General features: G+C 40.2%; 1 protein-coding gene across 8 annotated transcripts in view; it reads right to left on the minus strand.

The window, feature by feature from the left end:
- Positions 1-18435, minus strand: part of PHACTR1 (phosphatase and actin regulator 1) — a 303804-nt gene that overhangs the window by 49762 nt on the left and 235607 nt on the right. For all 8 annotated transcript variants that reach the window (XM_066324444.1, XM_066324422.1, XM_066324437.1 and 5 more), the window contains 2 exons: positions 8757-9087; positions 1081-1292 (listed from right to left, as the gene is read on the minus strand). In XM_066324444.1, the coding sequence (XP_066180541.1) occupies positions 1081-1292; positions 8757-9087 (543 nt within the window). The remainder of the gene's footprint in view (positions 1-1080; positions 1293-8756; positions 9088-18435) is intronic.

The following is an 18435-nucleotide window of genomic DNA, read 5'->3' on the forward strand; positions in this document are numbered from 1 at the left end:
TGCAATGTAATATCAAGACATTCAAGCCAGCACTAGCAGGAATCAGGTCAATCAGAAGCAGCACATATCTCTGTGTACATTAACTGACTGCTTCCAGGGCACTGACAGTGGCAAAGACACTAAGAGCCAGTGGCCTTTTATGCCTCAAATTTGCTTTCTTAGGCTTGTGTCCAAAGCAGTTTGAGCAAGAGACAGAGAGACACAAATACGTGAGAGGTTTTGGCCTTTGCTAGGAAAGTGTGAGATAGTGCAGTTCTTATTTTAAGAGCAAACACTACTTAATTTCACTTGCAGAGTAAGGTGGGGTTCTGAGGAGATGAAATATGCCTGTTTTAGAATCTTCTTTCCGTGTGTTTTAAAAAGGGTGTTGTTTGATTGTACTGCTTCCAGTTTTCAGAAGAAAAGAAAGGCAAGGGCCTGGAACTTCAATGTCTAGGATGACAAGCAGTTGTCATACATAAAGTACTGTATCTTGTCTTCATGGGACAGTCCTACGATGCCACACTGAGGCAGGAATTTGGTTTCCTTACAGAGGTCAGGAAGGCCACAGGTCTTTCCCAGTCTGTAACTGTGATATAGCATCGATTAACCTCTCCATATCTGAGCCCAGTCCTCTGATTGTGACCCCTTCCAAAGCATGTGCACATTCAACATTCCAAAAAGTTTTAATATTGACTATATATAAAAGTTCTGATTCTCTATGTGTGGCACTTATTTCATCCTCCTGAAAAAACTATTGAGATGATCTTGCCTTAAGCCAAAGGCAGGTCAACTCTTCACCATGGGCATTTGGGAAAGTGAATCCAAAAGCCAATTAGTAATCGAAGCAATATAACCCCAAATCTGTCATTTGAATTTAGTCTGAGCACTATGGAGACAGGGATTCATGTATATTAGTGAAATCACAATAAATTCATACTGTTTGTTCTTTTGAATTAGCATCCCCATGTAGTCAAGCCCTGAGAGATGCAAAAGCCACAGTCAAGGAAGAAAATACACAAGCCTTGTATTTCCTTTGTGTATTGTGAGTTCACAGTAAAAATTAAATAAGTGAGAAAGGAAAATCGTAATGAGTCTTACTTGTAAATAATGAGTTATCCTCCTCTTCATCTTCCTCTTCTTCCTCTTCCTGCCTTGGATAGAGGCAGGAAGAATCTTCATAGTCAGCTTCATGAGGCACATTTTCTTTATTGTCATCACATTCGATCACAACAGTTGGCACTTGTCTCATGTCTGGAAGGCCCCCAGGTCCTGTTTTTGTAACACTGTCATTTGGGTGTAAACCAGAGTTGCTGGGAAAGAAAAGCAAACAAATAAACTAAAGGAAACAGCTCAGTGAAAGGTAGAGTTGCTTGTCTCACTGTATATAGCAAAGTAGTGGTCTTTCATCCCTTTTTGAGAAGAAGTGAGAACATAAAGATTTTCAAGACCAGCAAGATATCTAACAGGTATAAACAGAGTACTTATTTGATTTAGGGTATAACACTTACTAGGGAGAGGTAGAACAGCATGCAGGCAGAAATACTGTCAGCCAGGACGAAGCACTGCAGATCTGTGGCAAATACTTAGTGACCAGCTAGTTGGAGTGGTAAGCACCAGCTGCTCAGTGGTAAGCACACCTTCACTCTGGTGTCTGTGTGACCTTTCTGCTGGTGTGCAGGCAGCAAGGAGGAAATAGCTCACCTGAGCGCAGAAGGTGGAGTAAGACTGGGAGGACGGAAGGATAGACTGTAGGGGATAATTGCAGAAGGGCAGAGGGAAAACTAGTGGCTTGCACTAGTGATGAGTGACTTGAGGGGATGGCAAGAGCACAACTCTTGGATGTGCAGGGAGAGAGCATGTGAAACTGGGCTTGGAGAAAAGAGCAGGTGAGAGGAACCAGGGAAGTAGCTAAAACCTGAGAGGTTTGCTTGCTAATGGCACAGTTATGTATTGGGGGGTGGCCATGATGATATACATCCCTTGTCCTGCCCCAGCTCTTTATCCAGCCAGGTGCTGAAGATCAATTGGCACTAATTTCATATTTCTTTTGTCACAGGTGTGATTGATTATTTTCTGCATGGTACAAGACCTGTGGTGAGGACTACTACTATCTAGCCCTATTTATATGTTGAATTCAAAACTCTTTACCAGATAGCATATCAAGCAGGGAAACAGGAACATAAGGAGGTGAAGATCAAAGTTGAACAAAAAGTGAAAGGAAAAGTCAGGAACAGAACTATGTTTCCCAACCAGTTTTTATCTAAATAGTTTATGTTGCTTTTCCAGCATGAAATCAGAATGAGAGACTGGCAGGCAAAATGGTAGTAGCTCAGGATTACTTGTGAGGCAGCAGAAACTGCCTTCTCTCTGAAGTCCTGGCTGATGCAACAGCTCTATGAAAAATGGGTGACATTTACCTGTTGGACACTTTCTCTGTGTCAAACTCCCATTTTACTTTCCAGAAGAACATAGGTGTGAAAGCAGATGTGCTGGCCAAGTTGACCTTGAGGTACACAAACTTGGATCTGACAAGTACTGAGTACCCTCAATTGCCTTGAATATTTTAGCCTGAACACCGGAAGTGTTCTGCATCTTGAATAAAATGTATTCTTCTCTTTAAAAGATTTTCTACAGAAATCTTCTGAATCTACTGTCTTCAACTTGGAACATTTTGCTTTCTTCTGACCCAAAAGTTAGAATGGACTCTTAAATGGCTGCCAGATAACATTTGAGAGAGTCTTTAAAAAATGTAGTTCTAGGAATATAATGCTACTCTAAATGTGCTCAGAGATTAAAGAGAAGAAAAGGCTTCAGATCCTGTGAACAAACCATACCATACTGTTATCATCATCTTCAGCTTCAAATATATAATTTTGTTAATTCCAATATGTATTATTGCAGACTAACCAAAAATGAGATGCAGAGCTTTACCAGATGCCTTGAAGAGAGAAACTCAATTTTCTTAGGGATAGCCCATGTTTTGTATCACAAAGCAAGAGAGATTCATGAAGAACTGGCTTGGAAATTTTTGTATTGGACTTCAAGGAGTTTGACACAAGAAACTTTATCCCAGATGCAGTTTTACAATTCACCAGCTGAATTCTCATAATGACACATCAACACACTACAATCTTTAAAAACTTTGAACTAACTTTTAATTTACTGAAATGCTTCCAGAATTTTTATATTATGAACTTCATTAAATCTGTTTTCTCTGTAAGTTAGTTTTTAAGTAAGTCTTTTAAAGAGGAAAGGGAGCAAACTCCAAAGTCTGGAATCAAATTTCTGAGAAAACCAAAATGTAGTGAAATTCTGTTAACACTGCTAAAAAAATACCCCAAACCTTCCAATTGCACACACACAACCACTGAATCATTCAGTAATTTTAGAACAATACATACACAGAGAGAAAATACAAATTCACTAAGCCCCTTCTGAAGTACAAATGAAAGGAGTAAGAAGTAGCTCAGCATCCAGGACTATTTGGTACTTCCCCGTCCTGTGAAGGATGGATGTAGCTTATGGATACATCCTTATGGTTGTGTCCATAGGGTAGCAGATATCAAAGTGATCCATCAATTTAGGTTATCGAGCAGATATAGGATTGCAACAAGATATACAAGTTACCACAGAGGATTTTTATTTGAACTAGTGATAAAGAAATAGGCAGCTTCTCATCTCATTGTAAGTTTTCTGAATCATCCACTTTCTTGATAATACTACTTTCTATTTTAAGCCCCTCATTTTTCCTAGTGTTTTGTGTTGGTCTTGATTAAAATCAGCCCTTTCCACAGCAATTTGACTAAGTCAGCTGTCTAAGCAAAGGCTTATGAAATACATGCAGTACTGCAGTATACTTAAAAAGGACAAATCAAGGTCACTGGATATGTCCATTGTGTACAAATGACTCTGGGTCATTAGCAAAACTCCCACATGATCAGGTGGTCTACACCACAAAATCTTTTAGCATTATTACAAAAAGCACACTATTGTTTCAAAAAGCCCATTTTAAACCAGTTTTGTGTTTTGCAACAAAATTGGAGAAAAAAGCCACAGTTACGCAAGTATTTGTTTCAAGAAGATAATGCTTGGATCTGAACAATTCATGCCTCCCTAGTACAAGAACTTGCAACTACTGCTGCATCATCTTTACATGATCAAAACAGCAAAAAAAGTTACACCACTATAGCTTACAATGTTCCTAGTGAGAAAATACTTTAATGAAAAATCACAATTTAAGCATATGAGTGACTCATGGTACGGTCAAAACAGAAAAAAAAAGAAGAATGTGAAATACTTCTCGTAGTCTAGTGGGAAAAATCTGCACACCTCTTGTCTGTCATGCCAGGCACTTTGATTTTGGAATAAAGGGTTACATTTTTACCAGAATGTTTTCAGATGCACAGTACACTTTTCTATACTTACCAGTTAAAACAAAAAATCTGATAAAACTTCAAACTACTGTATATACATTTCTACTTCAGGAATGCGTGTGAGAAACAGTGAGAGAAGGCAGAGCTATAAATATTGAGTGTTTCTACCCTTAGGCAATGCTAAAGTTTAGACAAGATGCAATTCTCTTGACAAGTTTTATGGAAGATAAATGTTTTCTGACTCAAATACATTTTATAAGATTTACAAGACACTGGCGGTAATGTCTAATGCATTTCATTTTATAAATCTACAGTCTGAAGCTGAGCTGGGTGTCCCAGAGGAACTGGTCTCACACATAGTCTTTTTGGACACAGTGATTTTTCACTGCTCTGCCACAGAGGCAATTCTAGCCTGGAGTGAGATATTGCCACTTAACAGCTCTTTAGTACAGACATTGAACAAACCGAGGCCTGGGTTCATCTGCACCTGCTCCTGTACATGAGCCCACAGAGTAAATGAAATTAATTGTCACCCTTCCAGACAGGCTGAGAATTATACAGACCGGACAGAAAATCAGGCTATTTCAGATCAAGAAACTGCCTCACTAAGTCAAAATTAAAGACACAATTTGGTGTCACAAGAGAGTTTCTAAAGCTCCCTTAGTCACTGTTTGTGATGCGTATCTTTGGGACGTGGTCTTTCTGCTCAAATTAATTTCAGTCAGGCAGATTGTGAAATCTGTGTATTTTGGTGGCAAGGCTTACCAGATTTTTATCAACTCCAAAAATGTATTCTGAAATGGTAAAAAAAGGTGTCCAAATTTAGAGTTTTACTTATGCTTGACATTAGGGGAAATTGGGCTGAAGGGGAAGGTCATTTGCCGTAGGACACAAAACAGCAACAAAAGTTGCAGAAAAAAGGTTACATGGAAATTACATATCTCTCTGTTTCAACTTAATCTACCATAAAACTGGTAATTTATCAGGGAAAATAGAGGCCAACTGGCAGCACAAATGACATGTCATAATAGTCATACTATGACAAGGGGCAGATTGCCCTTCTGAGAATAGGTTATGAATAGACATTATGAGTACCAAAAAATGTTTGCAATCAAAAGTGTTAAGTGCACAAATGAACTTAATGTGCTATAATGTCTGTAATAAAGTTGAATTAAAAAAATCCAGGAATTAACTGCCATTTTAAGTCATAAGAACAACTGGAAGTTGAATAGCTATTACATGCCTTTTAATGTACCTTAAGACATTAACTGATTAATATGCACTAGATCTAGGTGAGGCAGTTACATGCAATCACTCCTGCAGAGGGGAAAATAGAGACACTCAGTAACTTTCTCAAGGTCAGAGACAGAAAAAGCTGGCTTCCAGGTCTGTACAGAGGGAAAGCTCATTTTTCTCTGGCAAGCCTGTGGCTCATTGGCAAAGCACTGATTTCAACCATCAGTCTTTAGATGTTGTTAGACTATCTAGAGGTCTTATCTGTGTAAGAAAAAAATACGGATTACTAGAGGAAGGGAAGGTTTTAGCCTTTCATTTGCTCTTCATGTCCACAATTAGAGACTTGGTGAACAGGAGAGTTGTGAGGTCTAAGAAAAGTGTACGAAAAAATGGGGATTTGATACAAACTGATTCAGCAAATAATATTAGCACTTAAATGACCTTGAGGAGCTTTGACTGCAGCAGGACCAAAGAAACTAGATACAAGGAAGAAAAGGAAAAATTCCAGAAGGAAAAGAAAAAATTTAGAGCTGAAACCTGATCTATACTTGTCTATATGATCATCTCTTATTAAAATCAAAACACTATTCTAAATATTCCCCCAAATTACCACACTTGACAGCATTACTACAGCAGCACCATGGCAATTACACTGTAGTTGTAGGATATTTTTGAGATAATGTCTGAGATCAGAAGGAAAAGCCCTTAGTATTCACCAGAAGGTGCCTCAGAAACTTATCAGGCTCTCTCATCTCCTCAGGATTATTCACCCAACAGAAGTGGCCCAGTACTTTGTTAACTTGGAAGGAACAGCAAAGTGTAGGATGGTCACTCCATATCCTATGCATGCTACAGATGTGAGCACACTACCAAATTCCAAACAGGGGAAGAAGATCTAGGATCTTTGCAGTTTTAACAGGCCCTCAAGAGTTTTGGGTTGAAGTGTGCAATGACAAATACTGCAGTATAATTTCTCTGGGGTTTAATGCTGATTTTTACAATAAGGGAAAGTAAGTAAAAAATAGAAGAAAACAGTGGAATTTGGTGCAAACAATTGTCTCCCAGATTAAATATATGTATTTTAAAAATCTGCACAAATCTTCAAGCAAACTTGGCAAATGTATCTACATCACAATGTGGCTTGAAAAGAGATAATGAAGAATTTTACAGGAAGATCAGCTCCACAGAACTGTAAATGGTTTGAAATACTTTTACCTCTATATACTACAAAAATAACAATTGCTGTTGCAGAGAAAATGATCATGACCTATTTTCTCTCTTGTGAATGTAAAAGTTATTGATTTGTTTTGACAAGGAGCACCAACAAAGTACTCAATACATTAATCCATGATTTAACTAACAGTTAATCAACAGAAAAAAGGCTATGAAAAATCTGTCTGCAATATCATAAACTAGGATTCATATTAATTTTAAATGTGAAATATCAGTGCCACAACCTTTTCTTATTTTCTTCTTATTAACTGCAAAGGGAAGCAATTGCTTTACATTGGGACATGAATGCTTGCTTATTCGGTTTTTAACAAGCAGCAGAGCTTCAGCTTCAAATTAATAGTTAAACCCAAACAGCATCACCTTCTTTAAATCAGTTAAATGTACTTGTAGACATAAACATGATGGATGACTAGAAAATGGAGCATTCATTGCTGTGGGGCAACAGATGCCACAATGAAGTCATACTCTGAGAGACGTCACTGGGCTCTGGATAGCAAAGGGCCTTCTGCACACAGTGTGAGCCAAATATTAAGACGTCCGACCTGAACCGGCGACTGCATGGGCAGTGCAGCCCCAAAGGAGCCTTTGGGAGACAACAGCTACACTCTCTGCCTGCTACACTGAATTTTGGGGTGGTGCAGAGGCACCAGACCAGCCATGCTGCCAGTGTGAGAGGTAAATGGGTAATCACTGGGTATGGCAGTAGGGGACAATGTGGATGCTCTTTCTATCCTACCTCTACAGCTCTTTCACTGATGGGAATAAGAATCTCCTTCATAGCCCTAGTAGGTTTTCCCTGGCTGAGAATTCCCCCATGCTGTAGGAACATTAGACCCATGAAGTAATCACAGATCTGGCACTAAAATAAGCTGGCAGTGTGAGACAGCCTCTGGTCTCCTGACTCTTTTTCAGGCAGTAAGGAGAAACTGCCATCAATAATCCAGTTGTTTCCAACTATGGAATATAATGAAGGTAACATTATCAGACAGAAATACTGGGGTAAATCATTAGGCATATTTTACCTTCCTGTATAACAGGAACAAGCTCCTAGAACAAGGTGGGTACAAAGCTGTCCTTGGTACTAAATAAAACATGTAATTTTTCAGACTATCTTCCCTGTTCTGGGACTTCCTCAGTTTTCCTCTGCAAGGTGAAATAAATTTTCCAAAGCTTGCTGATGTTGCAGTCTATGAGGGCAGCTTTCATTTATACAACATGCTTCACTTACTCAGACTACTTGGAGAAACACTCAGAGATACTCATAAGTGACAATAACAAAAAACCAGCCCCAAGGTGGGTAAGGCATTTCTGATCAAATGTGCTACCTCTTGCCAGATGCAAATGGCTAAGAAGGTAGCTGCTGTGGAATGAGTTAAATACTTATTTTAAGATTAAATATATAATTTAATTTAAATTAATTTGAATAATTTAAATACTGTATTAAAACCCTTCTAAGTGACTGGTAGGAAGTCCACAGAGATTGTTTCGAGCTAATTGGTAATACTAATCAGATGCCCTGCTGGAGTGGCACATTGGATTCTAATTGCTCTTTTATGAATCTTCCTCTCCTTGCATTTAGCAATCCTCCACACAACTGGAGCTCTGCAGTTTTGCCTCAGCAGTACAGACTGCAAGCCAGGCATGTCCTACTAAAATCTTCTCCATTGGCTGTATTATCTACTTCCTTGAACAGAACAATGGAGTTCAGGAAATTTGGTCTTTATTTCCTTCCTGCCAAAAACTTGTCAAATGGGCCTGGAAAAGCTCCTCCTTTACCTCTGTTTCTCCAGAAATGACTCTCCCTGAAGCTGTTAGACCCCGGAGGAGACACCTCATTAAAGCCCTGTGAACGCAACTCGAGCGATGATATCGATGCCGAGGTTAGCAGGAACAGTGCACAGCAGTATGGAATTTTAAGAGTCGATCCATTACCTTTCTAGCCTGTGCATGGTCATGGCTAGCGTTTTGTTCAGTTCCTCAATCATCCGGTACCCTGTGGAGTGCGAGGGCAACGTGCTGGACCCAGAAGGAAGGTGCTGGCTGTGGCTGCCGTACTGGAGCTGGTGCTGGTGAGCTGCTAACTGGGATGGCAGGACAGTGTGATGCTGCTGGGTCAAAGGCTGCTGGGAGCTCTTCTGCGTGGAATAGGATGAGAGAGAGAGGTCTGGCCCCCCTAAAGGCATGCAAATCATGACTTTCTTTGGAGGTAGTGGAGGTGACAGTTTAACTGGCATACAAGGCAGTTTCACAGAAGTGCCAGGATCTAAAAGAAAGAAAGAAAGAGAGCACTGGTGTTAATTTTCATGTCAGTGAGATGGAGATGATAGTATCTGCCTGGGTGAGCAGGTACTGAGGTTGCTATGTGCACACCTTCCCTGTTGTGACAGACAACTCCTACTGTATGCTCAGCATGGTCTCTGGAAAAAACACTGTTGTTTTGCAGCACTCCTGAGTCCCACAAAAAACATCCCAGGGCTGTGCATGCCCCTTAATAAACACATTAAGCAATACTTAACAAGGCTTGTGGCACACTTTAAAGCCCTAATCATCCAAAACAGCCCTGTGAGGTAGATGCGACTTCCTCTGCTCAACAGGTGAAAATAGGGGGGAGCAATTAGGATGAGAGCAATTCAGTGTCTGAAGTTACAGGATGACTCACCATCATCACTGCCACAGCAAAAGCTCAGGGATTCCTGATCCATCTCAGCCACTGCAGTGCAATTACTACAAGTCACACTTCTTACAGCTTTGTAATGTGCAAACATCTGGTGTAAAAAATTACATTATAGGGCAAAAGAGAACAGAAATAAGGCTTGAATACTAAACAGGACAGGTTTGGAAAAATGGAGGGTACATGAGGAGAAAAGTTAAAGGGCACTAGATTGTTAGGACTAATGTATTCTTTTACAGAAATGGCAGGCATTTTTATGTGGACTGAATTTTACCTTTTTAGCTCTAGTTAAAATGTTCACTGAAGCCCATAGGTGATCAGCCATGCAAAGATTGCCCTGACTTCAATGAGATATCAGTGAGAGGGCCACAAGCAAACCTCTATTCCAGAACCCAACTGCAGAATGGAGATTTTTGGAGTTGCACTGTGAAATATTTTCAGAAGGGAAAAGAAGTAACATCAAGGCTAGTAGTTGCTAAGATGGATGCGGAAATGGTCACAATACACGCTAAGAGTGAAAGAGAGAGAAAATATATACACTGTGAACAACAACTCTGAGTTTGTCTCTAGGAGGAAGGCTAGGCCCTTTCCAGCCTGGAATACCGCAGGTATTTGTTTCTACAATGTAGCTCTGTGGGTGAGGCTTGCATGGCCTTTGCTCCCTTGCTGCTTCTGTCCACTCCTCTTGCTACAACATTGGAAGGGAATTGCAGGGCCAGAATCGTCTTTTGACCTGAAGAAGCTTGGGAGTTAGATGCTGCTCTCTAAAGGTCATCACTATTCTGAGTGCTATCAGATTTCTATAGTCCTTTTCCAGATGGTTCCTTTTAGTTTAAACTATCCTTCCCCCCATTCCCTTAATTCCTTCCTTCTTCCTGGCCTGTTCTGGGTATTGCCTGTTCTTCTATCCATACCTAATAGCCAGGGTATACAAGGTTGATATCAGCACTAAAAAGCAGTAACACTTCTTGAAAATGATTATGAATTGTAAGGTGAAAAAAGACCCATGAGCCAAGTTCAGATATGTCTCTTGACTTATTTTAGTGGTAGTCACATCTTTCACATCATCCACTTGATATTAGTGGTTTTGCTATGCTAGGAGCAGCACACTGACAGCGTAAACGTTCCCCTCTCCAAAATGTTGAGAGGCTAATGTAGAGGGGTCCAAGGGAGTGCAAAGATGAAATATCATGTGCTGGTTTTGGCTGGGGTAGAGTTAATTTTCTTCATGGTATCTGCTTTGGATTTGTGCTGAACAAAGTTTGAGTTGATAATATAGAGATGTTTCTGTTATTGCTGAGCAGGGCTTGCACAGAGCCAGGGCCTTTTCTGCTTTTTGAACTGCAACACTGTTAAGGAAATTTGGGATGCATGGGAAGCTGGGAGTACACACAGCCAAGACAGGCGATCCCAAGTGACCAAATGGATATTCCAGACCATATGGCAGCATGCTTAGTATATAAAGTGAAGGTAAGAAGGAGGAAGGGAGGATGTTTGGAGTGATGGTGTTTGTCTTCTCAAGTAGCTTTCACATGTGGTGGGGCCCTGCTCTCCTGGAGAGGGCTGAACACTGCCTGACCATGGGAAGCAGTGAACAAATTCCTTGTTTCCCTTTGCTTGTGCGCATGGCTTCTGCTTTCTTTATTGACTGTCTTTATCTCAACTCATTTGTTTTCTCAGTTTTACCCTTCTGATTCTCTCCCTGATCCTGCAGGTGGGGGAGTGAGTGTGTGGCTGAGTGGGGCTTGGCTGCTGGCTGGGATTACACCATGACGCAGGGCCATGGAGAAAAAGTGGTCTTTCCACATTGCAGAGAGAGTAGAATCCAAGTCTTTTGCCATTCAATGTAATATTAAATCCACTTAACATGTTGTCTCTTGCAGGTAAAAATTCTTCTGATGGCTCTACCAAGTCTGAAATTTAACTCATGGGTTTGCCAAAGCAGTAAAGGAAAAAAAACAAAAACACATTCAGGATTTTCTATTTGAGCATACAAAGGTCACCTTGTTTTTCTTACAAACATGTTATTTGCATACATTTCTTCTGTGTATTCTGCATAAACGAACACACTCCTCAATAAAAGGTAAATAACAGGAAGAGTAAAAAGTAAATTGTATAGAGCGCTGAAAATAAAGCTCCTATGGGATTTGTAGAAAAAAGTGGGTTTTTTTCCCCACATGTATGCTTCAGGCAATTTTACTCCTAGAGCTTGTTCTGAATTACAAAGACTACACTGACTACTCTTCATTTTACAGTGCCTGTGCCTAGATGCCCCATCACCACTATGGCAGCCATCCATAATGGTGAATTCAAAGAGATCCCAACTACAGGCATCTCTTGCTTTTGATAAAAGAATAACTGGAAGTATCATCTGGGCTGTCTGCCTTTTGTGATTCTAAGATCAATGTTGTATGTTGGAAGCAAGCACGACATGCCAAATAGCTCAGGTATAAAGCAAACAGGAATTTTTCCTTCTTTATTCTAAATACAGCAAATATTTCTTTTCTCATTCAAGTATTCATGCAGTAGAGTTGTGGCACAGGCACTGCAGCTCTGGAATTGCACAGAACAAGTCTAGCTTAATTATCCTGAGGAGCCACATATTCATTTGGTCATGAGTCAGATGCACACACTCTCATTTTGACTCTGCATAACAGAGGTATGGACCTTTAGTTTCTACTCAAATTTAAACAAATGCTTCACACCAATATCTTTTCAATGGTACCAGTGCTGGGTGATTCCACTGGACACCTGCCAAAAATCTTGCTCATTATTTTTAATGTCCTCATTCAGACTGTCTGTGTTATACCCAGGTTCTTGAGCTTGTCTGAATATGGTCCTAATACCAAAACAGACTCTTGGAAATGGACCAGAGGCATTAAGTCTACTTGCCTGCCCTTCACCTTCAGGGAAATTCTACTTTAAATAAAATGGGTAAAAGGAGAATGACTACAGTGGGAAGAGAGTTCAGTTCATTTGCTGGGAAATGTAACTGTGTATCTTCACTGACTCCAGTAAAGCAGACCTTAGTACTGCAAGTTTTAATGTGTGGTCTGATCAGTGACTACACTGAACAAGTGTGGCCTTGCCCAAACCCATCGGCTCTGGACATGCTGTTGGAAACTGTGCTACCATCATCTACAGTAAAGGATAAAACAACTTCTGCCTGCATGTAAGAGTGAGGTACCGAGTTTTACAGTTCTTTCCTCTGTTTTAATTTCACAATGTACACCATTTAGGAACCAGGGATAGTAACGATGATTGTCTCCAGCATGGAATATACATCAGACATAGGCATCTGTTCATGAGTAAGAAGTGGACAGAGGAAATAAGAACAAGGAATCTGTGATAAGTATCTTCTCAGAAAAACATTACCAGAGTCTTAAATCATTGCACAAAGCACTCGTAACTGAAAAGAAGCAAACTGTGTGAAGCCAGGTGTGCAAGTCTGATTAATCTCTTCCAGCTGAGGTTTTTCATGCTCAAGAGAATAATGAGCAATTTTGCAAGATGTTGGTTCCCAGTAGGGTTGTGACCACTCAGCACTGTGTAATAACTTGTATGCTAGAATTGATGAAAAAGATGTGAAGACATCAACCTCTCCACTCTTGATGACAATCAATTACTTCACAGAAATTTGTGTATTCCACAATATTTGCTACACATCAGACCTTTGACAAGCAGGCCATCCCTTACCCTTTCCACACAGATAATTTTGCTAACATCTACAGTTACTGCATTTCTTTTGGTGTTATCATGAGATAAATAAATATATGTTTATTTGTTGCACAGGTTTGCTATATTTGGTTCTTCTGAAGTGTTAGTGGTACACTGGAGCTGTGCATCATGTACACCAAGTCTGATGTTCTTAGTCAGTGAACATGGCTGGAGAACTGGCCAGCACACACTGAAGATACAACTGCTGCAGATGGGGTGCCAGGAACTTCTGGATGTATGGCAGTAAAGGTTGCTGCAGCAGGGATTGTAGAAAGGCTCATTAAAATCTTCAAATTCTGCCCCAGCTCAACTGCTGCATGGAGGAAGAGGACATGCCTGAGGATCCTGGGCTTGTAGCTGGCTGTGTTTGCTACACTGCCAGTGGCACAAACACTTTTTCTTGACTCCTTTCCAAATGTAAGCCAGCACTGTACCCTGGCGGCAAGGAAGGACAACAGACTCCTGGGTGGTACAAGGAGAAACACAGAAAGGAGATCAAAGGATTCTTCTCTTGACAGAAGGTTCTCCTTCTATTCACCAGACCTTAGACTGTATCTAGACTACTGTGCAAGCTTAGTATCCACCAGGAAAGATACCAAAAACCCAGAATGAGTTGAGCACAAGGTCACTGCAGTGGCTGAGGTCTAAACCACCTGAGGTACTAAGGTGTGTTCAGCTTAGGGCAAAGACAGCTTGTAGGGGGAACATTCGAGAGGAGCCTCCCAGTACCTGCAAGCCAGGTTATCAATAAAATGATACTCTTCAGGAGCATGTGCTGGGAGGAGGAAAGACAGTGGACAAGAGCAAAACAAAAGAGGTTCAAGACTGGATTATAAGGAAAGTGTCTTTCCTGCTATGAGAGGAGGCAGTTAGTGGAGTAGATTTATCCAGACAAGGTTGTATAGCTGGCATCCTCTGTAGTTTTCAAGACCTAGCTGGTCAAAGGCCTGAGCAACCTAGTCTTGGCTCTGCTTTGAGCAGGAGGATTGAAGACCTGCTGAGGTTCTTCCTTATCTGAATGACCTTATATTGTGACTTTTGCTGTACTATATACAACTACGAGTAATACAGCTTGTCATAAAGTTAATGAGATAATCTTTAAATTCCTTCCAAGTAATTAATTCTGTAAAATAACGTGCAAAAACCTCCCCCAAACCAACAAACATGCAAAAACCAGCGTGGTCTGTTGAGGTAGCACCATGGGGTGATATGCCTGATATTTGCTGGCACCATTTGGACAAGTGGCTTTGCTTTTTCAGGTTTTCTCTCCTGTAATCACTTGTGCCTAAATGGTGAGGTCTCTTTCTTGTTTCAATGAGTTTTTTAGCAGATTCATAAAGACAAGTCAAAAACTGTTCTGAAAGATTTGCCATGCATCTCCTGCTGACTACAGCAAGATCTGCAGCCATGTCTTCAGGGGAAGATTTGAGACAGAAATTCTTCGCTGTTCTTCTGTACCACATATGCATCCAACATGCAGGTTGAATTTGGAGAACAAAAGCAAAGCATGATTAGCCCTAAAAGTTGAAAAGTATAGCTCTGCATGAATTCCTGTACAGGGCCTTGAAGAGGGTTTTGAAGAAGAGAAGATTTCCTGATGCCTGTATGTGATAGGTGCTCCTCTCCAGGAAGCAGCACAGAGAGGAATTATAGAGGGAGAAACTGTTCCAGGGTCCAATTCCCATGAGAACCTGGTGAAGGAGAACTGCTTTTGCTCTGCTGCTTCTCCCTTGGCACAGAGTGAGAGAACTGTCCATTTTCTCCACGTGAATGTAACCTCTTTTTTATGAATGCAGCCCTGCCAGAGCAGGCAGCTGGAAGAAACACTACAGTGGAGGAAGCTTCTGGGTTATGTCTTGGGCTCATCTACAGAGGAGTTTTCTGACACATATGTGACTACTGCATTATAAAATACTGCAGAGTATTTATTGGACAAATTGTAGTTGCAAAAACTTTTACAAAGCTGCCACTAATAACCAGCTGTGTGATGGCAAGGCAGCAGGACTCCAGGCATTCATCTTCTCAAACCTCATTCTTGTCTTGTTTGCATTGTCAGAAGCAACTTTTGAGGACTTTTAACATTTCCTAACCTAACATTTCCTCTAATTAAAAATTAGTTCTGACTCTGCACAGACATAACTAGAAAGCACAATATCAGAACTAAAAATGTGCCATGTGTCTCTTAAAAATCTTGAATGAAGAAAGCAAAAAGCTTAAATGGAATAGATAAGTGGCCAGATACAACCAAAGCTACACCCTATTCTAGTATTAGGCTTAATTTTGGCTCTAACAAACTCGGGTGCTCCTGAAACCCCATCTTAGTGGCACATATTTTGTTCTCTGGTGTTTTAGCAGCTTTATGGGTTACTGGTGATTCAGTTGGAAAATATCTAATTAATTTCAGAAAACATTATCTGTGCTAGTGAAAATTAACAGCTTAATGAATCAAGATCAAAGGGAGTTTTACAGCACTGGGGTCTATCAAATCAGACATGCCCAGTCCTCCTGTCACTTGGCCATTAAAGATTTCATGATAAGCTGGGACTTGAACACTAGCACCCCAATTAAATTTGGTCCCAGGTGATTATTTCAACTCTTCCCACATTTTTAGTGAAGGAAGCTGAAAGTGTTCTAAATGCCTGGGTCCTGCACATGAATATCAGAGAAATAAAAAAACAAAATAAATTCTATCTTGTGAGCATTGTCTAATACTGATCAGTCTAATGCTAATCATGTTTGAAAACCTGTAGAAGGCTCACCAGGAGGTGACTGGCCAACAGACCAACTGGACATGCAGAGCAGTGAGACAACAGTGCCAAAACAGTTAAGGTATGTGTTTTGGTCCTAGAGTTGCCTGTATTCTAGGGCTAGGCAGGCAATTCCACACCTGGTGCTGTGACAGGGATGCTCCCTGTGGAGGCAGCGCCATCAAGACCACAGGACATGGCGTGAGGAAAAGCATGGAGCATCTTATGCAGCAATCCTGGCACCACTCCCAGTGGCTGCCCTGCAGCCTGCTCTTGGCTCTGGCCCTGTTTCTGTACTGTCCCATCTCTACAGAGCCTCAGCCTTGAGAAGAAGCATGCCAAGGCTGTGTGATTTATATTTGCTAGAAGCGATTCTCTTCCTTCCGCCTTTAAAATGGATTTTTTTTTCATTCTCCACAAAATTAAATGTGCTCTTACGTGTTTATTTAGGCTTGCTCTTTTATGTGCATTTCTTATCAATTGATAGGCCAATCTTTGTCTTGGCACAGGTGGATAGATATTTGAGATGGTTCAAAATGCTTTCAGAGGAAAGCAATGTTTCTTTTCCATTTCTAAAACCTTTTCTAAAAACAAACCTTCTTTGTCAAGCCTTGCAAGTCAGTCTGCATAACTTTTTGAAGAACCTTGGAATATTTTCACAGCAAGATATGGTCCGACTTCTTTCCCTCAAGGTTTGTACTTAAAATATTTTTCCTTTTTTTTTTTTTTTTTTTTGCCTCTGATCATGCCTGTAGTGATTTTTAATATATGTTTGTATAAAACATGTTTCTATTAAATAGATACACCTGTGTACACATATAGACATATATCTATAGACAGAAGTTGAGTTGCTTCTGCATTTTCACATTAATACCTAAACCCTTCACAGGATCACATTTCCTCCCACAGGCTCTTAAACAGAGCTACCAGACCATTAAATTCTGTCACTCTCCACTAGCCATGCCTGGTATGTCTTAATTTGTCCTTCAACCTTTTCAAAAATTCTTCAGTAGAAAAAATGTGTATGCAGCAAGAACTGAAAAGTTTTTATTTTGAATGCTAGAATTCAGATTTTACTTGTTTTCTTACTCACAGACTGAGGAGGTCTCTGGAGTAATTAGAAAAAGAATAGCATTAATTCTGCTTCTTACTGAGGAGGATGCTTCATTAGGATTGATTGCTCATTTCTAAAGGCTGTACATGGCTAATATAATTATCACTGGAGAACACAAGGCACTGAGCAACACATATATCCTTTGGACCACCAAAGTAAATGGACCCTTAAGAACAAGCTGAATACTTTCATTTATAAGGAATGTATGAACGAGGGTTTCAGTTCCAGCAGGAATAACTGTCATTTAAATTATGGCTCTGTGATTAAATTTGAATCTCTGTTCCTTTACCCTGAAGGTTCTGTATATGCATGTACAAGAGTCCATCTATACACACATACAAGACTTTATATAGGACGACATGAGACATCACTGAAGGCCACCACAAAGTAAAAGAAGTCATACTTCTGTTTCAGTTTCATTGGAAAGTCATCACCATCAAGCAACTCAATTATGCTGATAACTTGAGCCTGATTCTACTTCACACAAAACCTGCAGCTGCAGAAAAAACAAAACTACTCCAGAAGCCATCATCCTTTGATTCTTCTGTTATCTCTTACAAAAGAATCACTTATGAATCAAGAACATTTAGTACCTGAGGTTTTTTCTTATGCTATTCCTATATTTTTATTTCTTCCATGTTGGCCTCATTTCTGAGCAACTTCTTATAATTGGGACAGAGTTTTGTGGGAGATGATAGGAAGCTGGTTTTGTCCTTAGGGTAAAGCCATGAATACTGCTACCTGGCCTTGCAGGCTGCAGGACTGCCCATTCAGTTTGTAGCAAAAGGCAAAATATTAACCATTATGTGCAGATTTTGGCAGCTAAGAAAGTAAAGAGGTTTCACATAAAATGCACAAAACTATAGAGGACAAAAAAGTGTGGTCATCCAAACAGAAACATGAAGAGAGTACGTAGAGATGAAGGAAAACCAGAACATGTTCTTCCCTAATGAGCTCTTTCCTGATATAGATCTTAAACCTGAATAAAATAGGTATTAACTGTCTGGAGAAAAAAAAATATACAATATATAAATGTGGGTAGAGCATTTCTCACATCAGTTCTGAAAATATCAGGGCAGGATTAACACAAAATCAACACAGGGGGAAGACTGGTAGCTGCCTCACTGCAAAGATGTACCATACCTCAAATTCAACTCGGGATTTTGAGGCGCTGCCTCCTGTGCAGCAGCTGCAATTATGAGCAGATTGTTCAAAAGGTGCTGGCAAGTGTTTAGGGAATCTATTTTGGTCTGCATAAATATAGCCATTCTTTGTTTCAGTAGTCAAAATGAGAGACTGTGAGGAGGAAACACACCCACCTCCTTCCACATCCACCTAGAACTTTAAATGCCAAAGAGCGTG

The sequence above is a fragment of the Sylvia atricapilla genome, chromosome 1 (assembly GCF_009819655.1).
Source record: "Sylvia atricapilla isolate bSylAtr1 chromosome 1, bSylAtr1.pri, whole genome shotgun sequence".
Taxonomy (NCBI): domain Eukaryota; kingdom Metazoa; phylum Chordata; class Aves; order Passeriformes; family Sylviidae; genus Sylvia; species Sylvia atricapilla.